The 18,106-nt window shown below is 42.1% G+C and overlaps 1 protein-coding gene across 1 annotated transcript in view; it reads right to left on the bottom strand.

The window, feature by feature from the left end:
- Positions 1 to 2,785: 2,785 nt before the first annotated feature.
- The window catches only part of sgms2a (sphingomyelin synthase 2a), a 77,820-nt gene continuing 62,499 nt past the window's right edge, over positions 2,786 to 18,106 (bottom strand). The window contains exons 4-7 of the mRNA XM_078532296.1: positions 12,856 to 12,973; positions 11,582 to 11,735; positions 7,803 to 7,969; positions 2,786 to 5,888 (exon numbers count right to left, since the gene is read on the bottom strand). Of these exons, the coding sequence (XP_078388422.1) occupies positions 5,709 to 5,888; positions 7,803 to 7,969; positions 11,582 to 11,735; positions 12,856 to 12,973 (619 nt within the window). The 3' untranslated portion in view covers positions 2,786 to 5,708. The remainder of the gene's footprint in view (positions 5,889 to 7,802; positions 7,970 to 11,581; positions 11,736 to 12,855; positions 12,974 to 18,106) is intronic.

Genomic DNA, 18,106 nt, shown 5'->3' with positions numbered 1-18,106 from the left:
AGCAGATTGACATGCTTGGCCCCTAGTCGGTGCTATTCACAACCCTAGGGGTGTAGGGATATCCAAACCCTGACCCCGGTGTTGGGGAGTGTGGAGACTAGGGTGGGCGGGGAGGGGCGTGGGGGAAGGGGAGAGAGGGGAGGGATGGCGGGTGCAGGTGTGCACACAAGGAATGCTATTAAGCCACTTGCCTTCTCCCGAGGGGTCCTTGTTTTGCTGAGGCTGCTGGGCTTGTCAGGGTTCCTGAAACCTGGATGGCCACTGTTAAAACTGTCCACACCCTTGTGCCACTTCAGTAAATGTCTAAATCAGTGGCTTGGAGCCAACTTCCTGATACGTTTGGAATCTTTGCCCATTTAACCCTCTGCCACCGTACGCTATCCCACCCTGTCACCCATGCTAAAGCACCCCTTATCTTTCAGATAAGATGCTAAAATGAGCCTTCGTCCTGTCTTTTGGGTGAATATACACGATCCTACAGCAACACTCGAAGAGCAGTAAAGTTTTTCTGGTGAACATTTATATCTCAACCAAAAACAGAATAACTGGTCATTTGTGTGTGTGGGTTATTACAAAAGAACATAAGAAATAGGAATAGGCCATTCAGCACGATCACAACTGATCTGATCACGGCCCCAGTTCCACTTTAAGGCCTCCATTACCCTCGAACCCTTGCAGATTAAAAATCCGCTAATATATTCAATGGCTCAGCCTCTGCTGCTCTCTTGCAGTTTGCAAATTAACTGCTGCAATTGCCCACTAAACAGCAGTAACTACAAAAGTAATAAATTAACTGTGGAATGCTTTGGAACATTTTGAGGATCTGGAAAATACCATTTATTAAAAGTTTGTTGTTTCCTTTTGGTTGCACTTGGGGAACATTCCATTCCTGAAAAGAGGCGAAAACTGGCAAATTTCTAAACTGAACGAAGATTTTTTGCGGTAAAGGTATCAATGGTTTTGGAACCAAGGTGGCCCGATGGAGTTAAGATACAGATCAGCCCTCTCATTGAATGGCAGAACAAGCTCAGAGGCTGAATGGCCTCCTCCTTTTCCTATCTCAGCCCACACCACAAAGTACTGACCCCACTAGTGGTGACTTCAATCCTCTTGTGGATTGAAGGGGCAAGTAAACAGGGTCTTTCACTCCAAGGTCAAACAATGGAAAATCAGAACTGGGTCAAACCTTCAAGTCAGACCTAGCGTCTGAGCCTGTCAGCTTCACAGAACTTCAGGCACTACTAATTGGGCAAGCAGCATCACTCATTAATAGGATCTGCAGAGATATTTTACTTGCTGGGGGGGCTCTGTTGAATCCCATTCATCCCTGTGAGATCTTACAAACCAATGCCTTATCAAGTTGGATGGCCCAATTGGAACAAAGCTTATGGGTGTTTTGTGCAGGTAGGTGGTGTCGTTTAACTGATTAAATTCAAACAGTACCTTTTCACACACTTGGGGCAGAAAATTCCCCCTGTTGGTAGGTGGTGGCGGGGGTGGGGGGGGCGGCGTTGTGTGGGGGCGGGCGCAAACCCGATCAGCGCTGCACCACCACTTTACATGGGCAGGCCATTTAAGGCCTGTCCAGCGTGACACACACCCGGAAGTGCTGAGCGCTCCCTGTGCAGGCAGGGGAGGATTCCCTGAGTCGGTGCCCGCGTTCTTTCGCGCACATGCGCAAAAAAGTGCAGAAATCTCCCTGAGGCACAGAGGTGCCTCAGGGAGATTAGTTTAAGGTTTAAAAATTTAAATAAAGGGAATATTTTAAGACATGTCCCCTCATGTGATAGTGTCACGAGCTGGGATATGTTCATGAATTCTGATTAAAAATTTTATTTAATTAATGAAACCTCATCCCGCCCGTGGATGAGGCTCCATGAAAAATGCGAAGGCTGCCTGGGCTCTTCGCCTGCCCACCAACCTTAAGGTTGGACGGGCAGCCCTGTTAATTGTTTTAATGACTATTTAAATGGCCTTAATAGGCCTTTGACAGTTCGGTGGGTGCGCAGCCGACTCGGCTGCTCGCCCGCTGAGCTGAAAATCTAAATGACGCGGGGTGACGTCTGGACGCCCGCCCGTCACCGCTCGTCATTTACACGTCAGTGAGCAGGCCCCGCCCCCACTCGCTGACCCGAAAATTCTTCCCTTGGTCTTTAAGCCTTGTTGTTTCCAACCAGTTCTCAAAGTCTTTGTATTTAACTAAGTGAGGTCTATAACTATAGGGCAAGAATGTGCATCCAATCAAACAGAAACTTTACCTGTGTGGATTGATTGGAAACTCAAAGATCATGATAGATTCCCACACACAAATCATCCAGGGAATGAATTAAAAAGCCCACAAATACTGATGAAAATCACATCCAATGTTAGTAATGACTGCACCATTAAACCATATGGAATAGGACTTTTCAAGGTTTGATCCACAGCCTGCATGGAGATCATCATAGCCATGGTGTCAACACACCTGGATTAGTGAGTCCAAGGGTTCAACTTCTCAGCAACGTTAGAAGGCGTGTGTGTATGTTAGCGCTGGGCTGAGACTACACTGATCCTGGCTGTGATGCACCCCATAGAAAATAGCCTGCCTGCCAACTCTCGCTGTCTGAATTGATAAAGGAGGAAACAAAACAGGCTAGACCACTCTGGCAAAGTACTGGAGAGTGACTAGCAACACAAATCCAACAGGACTCAAAGCTTTTGAGAGAGGAGGGAAGAAAACTGAAGCGACAAAATTAAAACCAATTTGAGATTTTTTTTTAAAAAATGAAATACATAGGCCATATCATTCATTTTTTCAAACAATTAGATATTTTACTTCAATTGTACACAATAATTACAGCATGTTGTATGACAAACTGTGCCCATAGAAATACACCTTCAGTGCCTATAACAGATTAAGGATAAAATATAAGGCATGAGATTATTAAAAGGCATTGATTAAAATAGAAAATCGGCATTTCTGAATAGTAAAAATATAAATGATTGTATCCCCAATAAACCCTTGAGATTTTCTCCAACTTTTATCATTTTGATTTGAAAATTCAGAATTTCAGAATGGTATTTAGGTAAGGTGATGGCAAGGTGCAACCTTCAGGGGACAGAAATCAAATCTTAAAGATCTCCAAAATTGTCTGCATTCCTCGAAATGGGAAATGTATTCTACTCAATTGCTCTATAATCTTAATTGTTCCAAAGGGAGATATCTGCACTGTTGAGTCTCTACAGTTTAAAGCAGTGCTGGGTGGGGAGCAGAGTTGGGGGTGGGGGGTGGGTTGTGGTGTAGAGGTGCTGGCTATTGGTAACCTGGGAGCTTTTTTGATATCAAAGTATGCAAAATAGAAAGTTAATTGACTCTTCCCTTTCCTGATGTCAGAGCAGCCATATGGCACACAAAGGGACTTTCTGTACAAAATACCAGTTCCAGGCTACTGCTGACCAGAAATTCAACTAAATAAAGTTTGACCGAGACATACCAGACAGAAGAGTGTACAGATATCTCCCTTTTCCAACATTGAGCAACTCTGGGGCAATTGAATGGAACATACTTCCACAGATGCCAAGATTTGAGTATGAGATTTCCATGCAGCAGGTTACCAGAAGGAAGTGGAACAGGGAGGATTGGAATGGTCATTATCAAATGTTACATAAACAACTCCTGAGCCAGATTATCCCAGCGTGGTACTAGTGTGTGCGTGGTCTCCAAAGGGAAAGGAGAAACAAAGAGAGACATAAAGTGGGGTCACTTGTGTTATACTAGCTCCAGTTTCAGATGAAAAGCTTTACTTTTGTCTCTTTCTTAGTGCAAACAGGCACGCAGCTGTACACAGTATGTGAGAGATTGGGCAAGGACCCAAATGCATTCCTGCGAAACTGCAGCCACTCCTTCTCCAGTACCAGGAACCTGAAACCCCATTCACCAACTCTTCTTGCAAAAGATGTGGTGCTGCTCCTGTCCATGGCATCAACAGGAAACCTTGTGTTTTATAACGTTCAAAAATCTGCTATGTAATCATGACTGAGAGATTTAACACAAATAAGAATTGTTTCTTAAGGAATGACCTTACCTGCTAACATTTTGATAGTGAGCTGCTTCATAAAAAAGTGCTATTTTGATTCAATGTATGTGCAATACTAATATTTAGAATGGGTCATATATACATATTTATATTTTCTGTTATTGAAAGTGACATGTACAATAGTACAAAAATACACTTTACTCTGGGCAGAGTTTTGGATAAAATCAAATTCTAACTATTTAAATTTTAGCAAATGAAATAAAACCTTTATGACTGGTGACAGGAAAACAAAAAGTATCTGAGATATAAACATCTAAGTCTGCTAAGTTGACTGGAGTCTTTAAAGACATTAGATAAACTCCACAACTAAACTCAACTCAAATCCATTGTCAGGATTTACCTATTGGGTTGAATATTGTTGAACCTTGCCATCATCAGATCATTGATTTGTAAGAAAACACAGCTTTAAATCATTGCAAAAAATCAGATTCAAATTAGTCAACATTAAACAATCCCATATTGTATTAGGAATCCTCCCTCCCTTGCCCCTTTCATTTGCTTTTCTCCTGAGGGCGCTGGTCCTTTGCTGAGGTATCATTCAATGAGCAATCCTGCAGCAACTCATCCAGGTGGCAACTTTTCACTTGTGTGCCCACATTCCTTTTGCATTTCCAGCTGCCGAGTGCTGGAAAGCTAACAGATCTCAAAGGGCATTGCAATCCTGCCTGGTGCTGGTTTCACTCGATGTTCACCTGTGCACACTTACATCAGGAATCAATGCATAGTAATCAGGAGTGGGAATGCTGGCCTCTTCCTAACTCAGCCGCATTGATGCCAACTGTGATATCTCCCAATTGCTGTCCCTGTTGAGATTATCTAACTCAGGTATAGTCTGAGCTAGAGACCTCAGCACCACATCTTGTATGCACTTACACACTGAACATTTAGGGGCTGGGGAAGGGGGAGTGGGCAGGAGGGCTTCCGGACTTTTTTTCCCCCTGTTAGAAGGAGCTCAGTTCTAGATGATGATTTTAGGACCGAAACAAACATAGAACGGTGTGCCCAGAATGAGACCTCTTGACCACCTTTTGGTTAGTTTCTTTTGGCATGTGCTACATGTTTCCACCCCAGAATCCCAGTTTCTCGAGACAGGACTTAGGGATGCTGGTTTTAAAAATTCCAAGTTCACAGTTGTAGTTATATCTGAAATAATGTGCAAAATATTGTGTTGCATAGATTAGTTAGAAGATACTCAGCAGGATAGTTAGTTTTCCTATTTGGGCCTTCCAACTCTTCCTTCAAGTGAAATGTTCAAACATGGTAGAACTGTGCTCACAGAGACTCTGACTGTATATCCTTGTTACCTAGATCACAAGTGATAATTAATCTAAGATCCTCATTTATGGTTTACAGATTGAGCCACCTCTTCAGGAATGACTCACGTAATTGCATTGTCGCCATAATGCATTTGAAATTTAGGCTGAAGTGATTAAAAATAACCAAGTGGGCCTGCAAAGCATTGGTTCCTCACTGTCCTAGATTTCTCGGGCTTACATTCAAGCTGTCATCTGGAAAAGTGCTTGATTCCTTTATTAGATGGAAGTGACTGTAAACCATAAAGATAATTATTTTTCTTTTGTTGGGCTGCTGCACAGAAAAGAATGGAGGACCACTTGGGCTTGTGCCATCTTTTCACAACTTTTGAACCCTAGAGTATCTCCAACATGATGACTTCAGGCAGCTTGGAAGCCAGGAGAATGGCCACACGTAGCAGCAGGGAACTGAAGTATGCACGTTCTTCTCAAGGAAGAGGAAAACCTGGAACCACCAGGCCTGCGCAAACTGATTGGTCTGTGAGGGGATTTTCAAGGTCTGTTGAGAGAAACAAGAAATTGTATTAAAAAGGTATTATATTACATATCTACTTGCACATCCAGGAAAAAGATAGAACGTTCTAGGGATTTGAAACCAACTAGAGAAACAAAACCTACCCAAAATAAGACGGGTTATATTACTAAATATAAATAACCCGTACAGCTAGATCTAAAGACACAATGTCCTTGTCTTAGCAGATTGTTAATAATCTTTTACTGCTCACAAACAAAATTTTGCATAGAGTTTAAAGAAAAAAGATGATCTCACTAAAACATATCAAATTCTTAAGGGATTTGACAGGGTAGATGCTGGGAGGATGTTTTCCCTGGCTGGAGCATCCTACAAGTAGGGGTCAGCCATTTTGGAATGAGATGAGAAGAAATTACTGCAACTACTATTGCTCCAACGACACCAGACAATTTGTACTTAAATAGTGTCGTTAATGTAACAAAACATCCAAAGGAGCTTTTCAAGCAATGTCAAACAAAATCTGACACTGAGCCACATTTGGATACATTTGAGAGGATGACCTAAAGCTTGGTCAAAGAAGTAGGTTTTATGAAGTGTCTTAGAAAAGGAAAGAGTGGTAGAGAGATAAAAGATTTAAGGAGGGAATTCGAGAGATTTGGGCTTTGGTAGCTGAAGGCACGGTCAACAATGATGAAATGATTAAAGCTCAGAATACTGTAACTCCTGATACCAAGCAGAAACAGGTGGATATGTGCACTTAGCATCCACTATGGCCACTGACATATGAATGGTTTATCCCACTGATGATGTCATTGATGTGCACCCGATAACAAGTGATGACACTGATTTGCACCATCTTGTCCGCTACTGGCCTGAGCTCTTGCTACCTCACTCGCTGCCCCTCTCCTGCACTTACAGCACTGGTTAGATACATAGAAAACTACCCTCTACATTGTCCCCATTCTCCCCAGGAAAGATACAGCAGGGGCTAGATACAGAGCAAAGCAGCACACTGTCTATCTAAATTGTCAAAATACCTGCCAGTCTCCCATTAGATCAGAAAAGCACTGCTTTCTAGAGCATTACAGTCACATCTTGAAACAGTTCTCTCAGGAACCATCACAATGTCATGCAATGATCATCTGATACTCAATCTGGTTAAATATGGTCATTTTTATTTTTAAGAAAGGCAGGCATTTTTTTTAAACAGTAAAAGATATGGCATTGTTTGCAGTTTCCAGTTCAAGGTGTAATTTTTATCCAGCGGAGTTTGGCCTATAGCATTGCTGGCAGTGACATCACAGGCACTACAACTACATGTGCGGGGAACGCACGGTATCACCACTTGTGGCATCACTATTTGGAAATGCTCAATAGGCCAGAATTGGTGTAGTGCAGAGAGATCTCAGGTGGGGGCTCTGGTAAAGCTGGAGGAGATCCTAGAGATAGAGAGAGCAAGGCCATAAGAAGATTTGAAAACAAAGTTCAGAATGTTAAAAGTAAAATTTAAAATGGCCGAGGGTTGTGAACCTTTGAAATTCTCTACACCCTAGAGAGTTGTGGCTGCTTTGATGTCAGATATATTCAAGACAGAGATAATTAGATTTTTTGGACACTAAGGGAACCAAGCGATATGGGGATAGCGTGGGAAAGTGGTTTTGAGGTGGAAGATCAGCCATGATCTTATCGAATGGTGGAGCAGGCTCAAGGGGCCAAATGCCCTAGCTCTGCTCCTATTTGTTATGCGATTTTGTGGACTCATACTCGAAAATGGTTACTTGAATAGTTAAATGCATAGTTAAATTGGGAAGAGGAATTTGGGGGGGGGACAAAAAGCCTTTATATTTGTTTCTTGTTCTGCTCAAAGGTCATGATGTAGCTGGGTGCCCGAGTATAATCTTCAAAATGTGTTTCCATCTCCATGTACCACGAGAAACTTACCGGGATATTGGCCATTGTATGGTACCACCAGAAGAGCCTCGTTGTAATGTAATAGGCCACTAAAACATCCACACTGTAATGCTCATGGGCTATCAGGATACACACAATCCCAGCTGTGCTGAGGAGCCAGCAGATACAAGAATACCACCAGAACCGGCGTGGTGAATCTGTGAAAAGTAAAGCCACCGGGTGTTAAATCCTGCACTAATTTAACAAAAACTCAGTGGGATAGAGTTTCACCTTCAATATCTGAGAGGTTATCCGAATGAGTGGATTATTCGCCTTCAATTTAACCCACCCGATTTCTATTCCATTGTAATTGGGCAGATTCTGTAAAGGATGTGCAATCCGCTCCGCCAGATTACCACCTAGGCATTGAAGATCAAAATATACCTTCAAGAAATCCTTATAAATGACAAACAGAAGTCGGAACTGGATTATTTTAAAATCAAAACTGATATATCCATATTAATAAGTGTAATTCTGCACTATTTGACTTCTCAAAACATGGGGGGGAATTTATAACCTAAGCCGCCTGTCAGGAAACTGATGGCATTGTGTACAAAGCTGGTTTTACACCTGCTCGATTTTGTCCTACAATTAAGTGGACAGGGAATATATTGGGTGGGATGTAAAACCAGTGTTCAACCTCATCCTGTAGGTTTTCTGCTGGGCAAGTTAGGTTAAAAGTAACCCCGTTGTGTCAATATTTTCTCATTATCTTATTGTCTGTGTCCACACTGTGTCCATATAATGGATTATAATGTAAAAATTTTACACATGCACACACTTCTTGTCAACAGTGCCATAATTGTAACTAGAGCATAATAATTTCACACGGACAGTTGTCATTATAACTTTGGAGACGTACGTTTATAATGGATGCAAAAATAAGGCCAGAATAGATGATTTTATCAAATGTGGACTGAGTATCATCTACACACCTTTTGTTTCAGTTATTACATAGGATTTCCTAGGATATAAGGCACAGAAAAAGCCATTTGGCCCAACTGGTCCATTAAGCAGGTCAGAGGCTAGGAATCTTGCAGTGAGTAACTCACATCCTGACTCCCCAAAGTCTGTCCGCCATCTACAAGGCACAAGTCAGGAATGTGATGGAATACTCCTCGCTTGCCTGGATGAGTGCAGCTCCAAGAACATTCAAGAAGCTTGACAACATCCAGGACAAAGCAACCTACTTGTTTGGCACCCCATCCACAAACATTCATTCCGTCCACCACCGACGCACAGTAGCAGCAGTGTGTACCATCTACAAGATGCACTGCAGGAATTCACTAAGGCACCTTAGGCAGCACCTTCTAAACCCATGACCACTACCATCTAGAAGGACAAGGGCAGCAGACACATGGGAACACCACCACCTGCACGTTCCCCTCCAAGACACTCACCACCCTGACTTGGAAATAAATTGTCATTCCTTCACTGTCACTGGATCAAAATCCTGGAACTCCCTCCCTAACAGCACCGTGAGTGTACCTACACCATATGGACTGCAGGAGTTCAAGGTAGCTCACCACTTCCTTCTCAAGGGCAATTAATGCTGGCCTAGCCAGCGATGCTCAAATCACAAAAATGAATTTAAACATTTTTTTTTAAATTAAGTGTTCATGCTCCACTCAAGCCTCCCCCCATTTCTCATCTAAATCTACCATCCTAACCATCTATTCCCTTCTCCCTCATACGTGTGTCTAATTTTCCCTTAATGCTATTTGCTTCACTCAATCCCTGTGTTAGCAACTTCCACATTCTGATCACTCTTTGGGTAAAGTTTCTTCTGAATTCCCTTTTGGATTTTTTGGTGGCTATCTTTTATTGATTGCCTCTAGTGATGCTGTTCCCCACAAGCGGAAACATTCTCTCAGTATTCATTCTATCAAAAACTTTGATAATTTTAAAGAATCCTATTAGGCCTCCCCTCAGCCGCCTTCTTTTCCAAGAGAGAAGAGATCCAGCCTGTCAATCCTTCCCTGAAGCGTGTACCCATGAATTTCTGGCATCATCCTTGTAAATTTTCTCTGCACCCTCTCCCTCTGTAACCACTTCACCTGAACACTACATTTGGACTCTCCTCCCCATTGTCAGTTAGGCAATGTAGTCTAGAGTGATGCTGGCAACTATGCAACCTTGCCCCTTCTGACAGGGTGAGAAGAGGTGAAAATTTAGGTGGGGTGAGGAAGTTGGGCACAGAACCTAAGATACTAAAACGAAGCCACATCTAACCAAAATAGAGATTCACAGCAGCTCCAAGGGTAATTTTGATTTAATTTTGCAGAATCACAGTGATAATAAATAGTTGGAAACTTTTGCACATGTTAACTCTAACCCAGGAGCAAAGCCTTCAGTCTGGGATAACGTATAAAATTCTGACAGGGCTGAACAGACTGGATGCAGAGATGGTGTTTCCTCTGTCTGGGGAGTATAGAACAAGGGGTCACAATCTCAGGATACATTTAGGACTGAGATGAGGAGGAACTTCTTCACTCAGAGGGTGGTGAACCTGCGGAATTCTCTACCACTGAAGGCTGTGGAGGGCAAGTCACTGAATCTATTTAAGAAGGAAATAGATAGATTTCTAGACTCTATAGGGGTCAAGGGGTATGGGGCGAGAGCCGGAGTATGGCATTGAGATAGAAGATCAGCCATAATCATATTGAATGGCAGAGCAGGCTTATGAGGCCGAATGGCCTATTCCTGCTCCTGTTTTCTATGTTTCTATAACATTAATGCAATATTCTCTTGTTTAAACACAAAGAATTGATCCAGCTCTGCTCATCAAGTTTAATCACAACTGTCTACATATGACTGGGTGTGGTGTAAATATCATCTGAAAAGCATAAACAACTCTGGAGCTATAGCTTGAGGCAAGTCACATAGAAAATCTTGGCACTGCACCTCCAAAGGATTGAATGAATGCTTTTATGCCTACATAAATGGATGCAAAAAACTCTGATGCACACAGCTATGAATGAAAGAAAAACACAGAACATCAATCTGCCTGTTATGTAACTGAACCCAGAGAAAGCCTGCAAATAAAAAACATAACAGGATGAAACAAGCTTACAATGATTTGGGCAATGTGTTGGTTGATTATTCGTGGCCATATCTAGGTCAGCATTGTCTTTGGGACTTCAGAGTATTGGTTTGTATGGCCACTTGAACTATGAACAGCCACACCACAACAGTATAGCTGTGTCTTGTTCTACTCTCCCAATTTTGGGCAAATTCTGGGAAAGCATTCCATGCACATGGAACAAGATGGAAGGGTTCAGATTCTTGGAGGATCGGGTCCAGCTCTGGAGCAAGAAGAGTTGTGCTAACAGGATGGTCCCTATCTGAACGTAGCGGGAACCAATATCCTTTGGGGAGGTTAACTAGAGTCATGAAGGGGACTCTAAACTAATATCCTTGAGGCAAGTAGAAGGCAAGAGAATAGAGTAGACTGTTATAAGTGTAACTGAGTGATACAGAGGCGAAAAAATGGATAGTAAAAGTACACGATAGATTAAGAGAGATGATGCAGGTTATAAAAGGACATCCAAACTGAAAACAGATGCCTATTAATACACAGAGCATAGGAAACAAAATTTGGCACCTAAAGCCATCAGTAGAAATTTGTGATATCATAGCAGTATCTAAAACGCACTTGCAGCTGGGTCAGAATTGGCATGGTGTGCCAGAACACCATAGTGCCTGCTCCCTTGCATTAGCCCAACTAAGGTCATTACTACTCCCACACCAACACACAAGTAACAACTTACACTCTTTGATAAACAAGTAGGTGATCGTCAGCATGACAGTGTGACCACTATACAGAAAGTCCCCACACATGATATGCGAGCCAGTAATTGAAAGCCCTCCGCCAGATATTAGCTTTAAGATTCTTTGAAGTTTAGCCTGGGAGTCCCCATACAGCTGGAAGAGAACAAACCAAGGATGAGAAACAGCAGGTTGACAATGTATGACCCATGCAGATCCAAACCCACCCACCATGGCTCCTGCTAGAGACTGAAAATTAGTTTGGAAGATGCATGAGTGTAGTGTAACTGATACCAGATATCCCTTTGCTTGCCTTTGCAAGCAAGCAAAAATTTGAGTGTTTGCTTTTCTATTTAATGGCACTTAAATACCACAGTAATAAACCAATTGTATAAACAGCTTATATTATAATTCAGTATGACCTTCTTCCGATCAACCCTTAGCATGATCTCTAGAATACACTTGCTTCAAAAATAAACACTGACATTAAACGAATGTAATATACTGGCTGGATAAATAGCTTATTGGATTTAAGGCTATGATAATGAAACTTTATGAAATATTATGACACCTAAGGGCGTTTCCATGATCCTGTGCACCCGCGAAGGAGTTACACTGATGGAGGACACAGGCTGAAGCTCCACTTATCTAAATCTCAATTTCTGTGAGGTGAGTTTCACCTTCAGAAAATCCCCCCTCTAATTTGTTGTTTTAGGAATGATTTTATATTAGTCAATTGATGTTAAACTTCCAATTGTTTCATCAGAAATATAGAGAAATTATTTTCAAATTTCTTCCATACATAAAACCTTTTGCAAACATTGCCCGACTCCCAAGGACTTTCTCTTCCCCTCACAAACACTGTTGCATCCTCCCGCCCCTCTTGAACGTCTAAAAGGCAACATCAATACTCAGAAGGAAAACAACGTTCTGATTGCTGTAAATATCTTTGAATTCGTATACAACAAACAACAGAAGTTTAAAAAAAACAGTGCAGTTGCTGGATAGCAACACGGGTGGGAACTCTGATGTCCCTCTCACTGAGCCAATATGGTGAAGCCAATTGTAGCTCTCCTATCGCATCCGCCCCGCCCCCCCACAACAACTGAGATCAGCTCATTTCAGCACAGACCTAGGATTGTCTCCCAATCTGTTTTTCAGTTGATTTTTCCCCTCACAATAACACAGAGGTCCAATGCAATACAGAAACCTCACTAGACGACTGAAAATAAAATTACCAAATATGGAGCAACTCATTTTAAAATGAGGGTCTTACCTTTGGTGCACACTGGAAGTGCATGCCAGGCACAGGTAAAGTGGTGATATACATGGTGATACACCTGTACATGTACAGAGTTCCCATTATGAAGAAAAACCTACGTCCCACAATAGACCTGCAATGGAAAGAAAAGCTTTAATCTTAAGTGTTCACCTATTGAGATCTCACTATGGTATCGCAGAGAAGTGATATTTTAAAAATAAAACATGCACCAAGTGATCAGATCTTTGCTTCCAATTCCAGAAGCTTCTGAGTTAGCACCAGCTTCATGGCAAAATGAATTAATAACAACATACATTCTCCCTGTTTACATCCCAGCTTCATTGATTCCTGTTTTGGTAAAATTCCTTAAGTAGCCATTATCCATGTGAGCGGAGGTGAACAGTGCTGATTGGCTATTTGACTCTGTGGGAAAATCGCCACGGATATTACCACAGATGTCACTGGCTAGCAATAAGAAGCAGTGTAATGATTGCCAAACCCAACCTAGCCAAAATGTCCATTGTATAGGCCCCCGACTCAGAGCAGTGGCCAAATTTGGTGGCTTTGGTATGAATAGAATCCACACCACACAGTTAATGGAGTGACTTCAGAATGTCCCAAAGCGCTTTATATCCAATGAAGTGCATTTGAAATGTAGTCATCATTACAATAGAGGAAACAAGGTAAGCAACCTTCATGCAGGAATCTCCCACAATGATTATCAAAGCTGATAATGTTTTTAAAAATGTGATGTAATTTGAATCACAGAATCTTTACAGTGCAGGAGGCCATTTGGCCCATCGAGTCTGGGCACTGGCTCTCTGAAAAGTCATTCTACCTGGTCCCACTCCCATAACCTTGCACATTCTCTCTTTTCAGATAGTAATTCAATTCCTTTTTTAAATACCTTGATTGAACCTATCTCCACCATCCTCTCAGGAAGTTTGTTTGAGGCTCCAACTACCCTCGGGTGAAAACATTTTCCTCACATCATCTTTACTCCTTTTGCCAATTATTTTGAACCTGTGCCCTCTAGTTCTTGATGCTCTCTTGAGTGGGAACACTTTCTCACTATTTGCCCTGTCCATACCCCTCAGCATTTTGAATGTTTCTATCAAGTCTCCTCTCAGCCATTTTTTCTCAGATAAATATTATTATTTGACTGATAAATATTGGCCTGCACACCAAGAGAAGTCTCCTGCTCTTCCTCGAAAAGTGCCATGGAACCTTTGACATTCATTTAACAGGGCAGGCAGGACTTTGGTTTAATATCTTTGAGAAATTGGACCTCCAATAGTGCAGTACTCCCTCAATACTTCACTGGAGTGTCAGCCTGAACTATGTGCTCAAGTCTCTGTAGCGCGACTTGAACCTGCGACTTTCTGACTTGGAGGAGAAAGGATTACCCCTGAGCAACCTTGGTGTATATGTGGTATGGTCAGCTGCTGAGGAACCAGGAACTAGTTTTATCTGAGAAGGGATAAATACAAATGACAAAAGGTATTTAATGGGGTGGAGGTGGTTGGGGTTGGTAGGGGGTGGGTAGTACTAGTATCAATTCTGATCAGGCTTTGTTTCCCCCATTTATTCACTCTAGCTTTGAATGTCTACATTGTACATCCAAGACTCCAATAACTGGAGCAGATAAGTCACTGCAAATAATCCCACGATCTCCCTTTCATTCTGTGACCAACCTGACATGGCCCAGGATAGTATCTCTGTTTTTATTTGCCTTCTCTCCATGGAGCATCTTGGCTTCTTGTCAGTAGGGTTGCCAACTCTGGTTGGTCTTTTCCCAGCAAAACTTCATCACATGACCCACTGCCTCCATGGTCCTAACATTAGTTAGCTTAACATCCGTCCTCTTGGTACATCGTTATTGCATGTCCAATGGAAAGCAGATTTCAATACCAGATTGGACAATTCTGCTTTGGAATTATTGTTAACTATCTGTAAGCCTTTTTGCTAACACTGATATTTTTGTTAACTAATCAATAAATCACAGGAAAGGACAATGTTTCTCTTGACAAAGACAATGGTTTTGATGAAAGGCCACAGGCCTGAAATATTAACTCTGTTCTTCCTCACTCTCTTCTCTCCAGAGATGCTGCCTGACCTACTCAGTAATTCCAGCAATTTCCATTTTTATTTCAGATTTGCAGCATGTGCACACTCTTGCTTTTGTATTCATGTTTATATCTCGTGATCACAGCAGTGTCCTGGGGAGATTAATCTTCAATGCCTAGACCCTCCAGAACAATTCAGAAGGATTGGCAACCCTACAATGTATGCGGTTCTGGCGCATTGCAGAAAAAACTCTTTTGGGGTTGGTGGGTGGTGTTGATGGACAAGTTCAGATCTGACACATAAGCAGTGGTTGAGATTTTTTTTCCATGAGGTGTGGGTAGCAGGTTGTCATTAGCTATGGCAGCATTTACTGCCCATCCTTAATTGCCCTTAAGGTGGTAGTGAGCCACCTTCTTGAACTGCTGCAGTCCCTGTGGTGCAGGTACACCCAGTGCTGTTAGGAAGGGATTTCTTGGATTTTGACCCAGTGACAGCAAAGGAACAGTGATATGTTCCAAGTCAGGATGATGAGTGGTTTGGAGGGGAACTTACAGTACATGGGAACACCACCACCTGCATCTGCTGCCCTGATCCTTCGAGGTAGTAGAGGTTGAGTTTGGAAGGTGCTGTCGAAGGAGCCTTGGCAAGTTGCTGCAGTGCATCTTGTAGATGGTACAGACGGCTGCCATAGTGTGTCAGTGGTGGAGGGAGTGAATGTTTAAGATGGTGGATGGGATGCCAATCAAGCTAGAAACTTTGTCCTAGATGGTGAAAAGCTTCAAGTGTTGTTGGAGCTGAACTCATCCAGGCATGTGGAGAGTATTCCATCACACTCCTGACTTGTGCCTTGTAGATGGTGGGCAGGTGAGTTATTTGCTGCAGGATTCCCAGCTTCTGACCAGCTCTTGTAGCTATAGTATCTATATGGATGGCTCAGTTAAGTTTCTGGTCAATAGTAACCCCCAGGATGTTGGTAATGGGGGGATTCAGCAATGGTAATGCCATTGAATGTCAAGGGGAGATGACTAGGTTCTCTTTTGTTGGAGATTGTCATTGCCTGGCATTTGTGTGGCATGAATGTTACTTGCCACTAGGCTTTAGGTATTACAGCAGTGTCTCCCCACCAATGCAAGATGGCCACCAAAAGCGCACTGCACATGCGCACTGGTCCGCGCATGCGCAGAAATTCAATGATGTCTCTCAACTGCGCCCAGTCGACTGCATGTGCATTGAGCATGTACAAACATTCTGAGCATGTACAAACGTGTTGATGTCATTACGCTCCATCATGGTGACATTATGTGCATGCGCAACTATGGTCCACCCCCATAGTGATGTCGGAAGGATTGTGCATGTTATAGCAGCAGATCGTAAATGTTGAGCTGTTCAAATCCCAGAGGGAAACTTGAAACAACTGCCACAACTATTTTACAATTTGTAATTATTTTGAGATGTGTGCCTTGAATTCAGTAGTAATAAGACTAAGTCTAATAGGTTTCTTACAAAACTAAATTAAACCTTTATTAATAAAAAAATGATTTTAAGCACATGCATAGGTTTACAAATTACTACTATGATAACTCCTAGTTACCCTCGTTAATCTAACTCCCAGTTACACCTCTGTTAAAGCAACTGTAAAACACAGATTTTAAAAGACCCAGGCAAAGTAATAAAATACCCTGAACAGTCAAATTCAAGTGAGTTTTCTTCACTTCAGTTCATGTAGACAGCAACTTGAGGCTTACAGGCTTTTCACACTTGTTAGATCTTAGAACTCCTTCCTCTTACACATAACCTCATCTTCTTTCCACAGGTTTCTCCCTCATTAATGTAAATCCCATTGACCCAATATATGTCTTTTCAACTCTACTTTTCTAATAATAAAAACCTTTCATAGTACCAATAAGCTTTGGGAAAAATAAACACACTGTTTGTCTTCTTCTGGTGTGGTAGCCTAAAGACAACTATAGGGGGGGCCCACTCAGTATTGAAAGGGTTAATGGAGCAATTGAATTAAACGCTTGAGCCTAAGAGAAAAACACTGCAACCTTGAAGAACAATAGCATCTTGTCTGACCACTATAGCAGGATGGGTCTCGAGACATTCCATGTGTCTCTCACTTGGGTCGAATGTAATCAAAGTTGTGATAGTCAAATTATAAACAACTGCACTTGTGGTGTAGGAATGGAAATTTAGTGGAACATGGATTGGTCAGTAAACTTATGCAAATAAGTGGATTGAGATGTACAAAATTTACTGATTGATTATAAAATGCTTTTAAGCAAGTCTTTGTGTATTCTGCTTGGAGGTGGTACAGTAACTCTCACTGTATTGTTCTCCCTTGTGCACAAGTAATAAATAGGGTTTCTGTGATGCCTTGGTGTGATTAATCTCCGACACTGGCTATATGTAACATTTCACCACCTCTTTTGAAATTCAAATTACTCTGGTTAATCAAAAAATGCAAATTTTCCCTTCACACCTCACGTTCTAAAACTTCAGCCAAGTTTGTCTATTTAACATCTCAAACCTAGCTTCTCTTCTGATACATCAAAGCTTTCAGACCAGCTGTCTTTAATTCAATTACGTCCCACACACACACACTATCCAGACCTCTCTATTCCTATCTTACAATAAATTCCAATATCATTATGAAAATTATTATATTTCCTGACCATGCCTGAGTGAATTTCAAATCTTGACATTTCTTTAGCTGTAGAGAGAGAGAGAGAGAGAGAGACTGAAAAAAGGAGACTTTTTTTTTCCAACTGAAAACAGAGACTTTTTGTCTGGACTTAGTTTTGCTGAGATCCCGGGGTGGGGTGGGGTGGGGTAGGGTAGAGTTGGGGAAGGTAGGGGAGGTTGTTCGAGTGTTGGCCCTGGAGTGATATTATCTGAAGTTTCCCTTTGCTAAGTGTTCAGCTCCCAATAAAATGAGTAAAACTTGGTAGCTCTATGTGGTATGATTTATTCCGAGAGGAACAGCGAGTAGTCTGAAGTTGGCAATAATCATGGAGCACTCCGAGATCTCTCACCATCTTGGGACCAGTGGCACACAGACGGCTTCAGTGGAACTAGTTGGGAGTATAACGATGCGGGGGGAGGGGGGTGGAGGAGGAGGGGGAAAAAAAGAGATAATAGCACCCGTAAAGCCTTTCACACTATTCAATTGAAAGGAGGGTTGATCTGTGACCTGACT

This window comes from Cetorhinus maximus, chromosome 1 (genome assembly GCF_964194155.1).
Source record: "Cetorhinus maximus chromosome 1, sCetMax3.hap1.1, whole genome shotgun sequence".
Lineage (NCBI taxonomy): Eukaryota > Metazoa > Chordata > Chondrichthyes > Lamniformes > Cetorhinidae > Cetorhinus > Cetorhinus maximus.
This window is presented reverse-complemented; position numbering and strand designations above follow the sequence as displayed.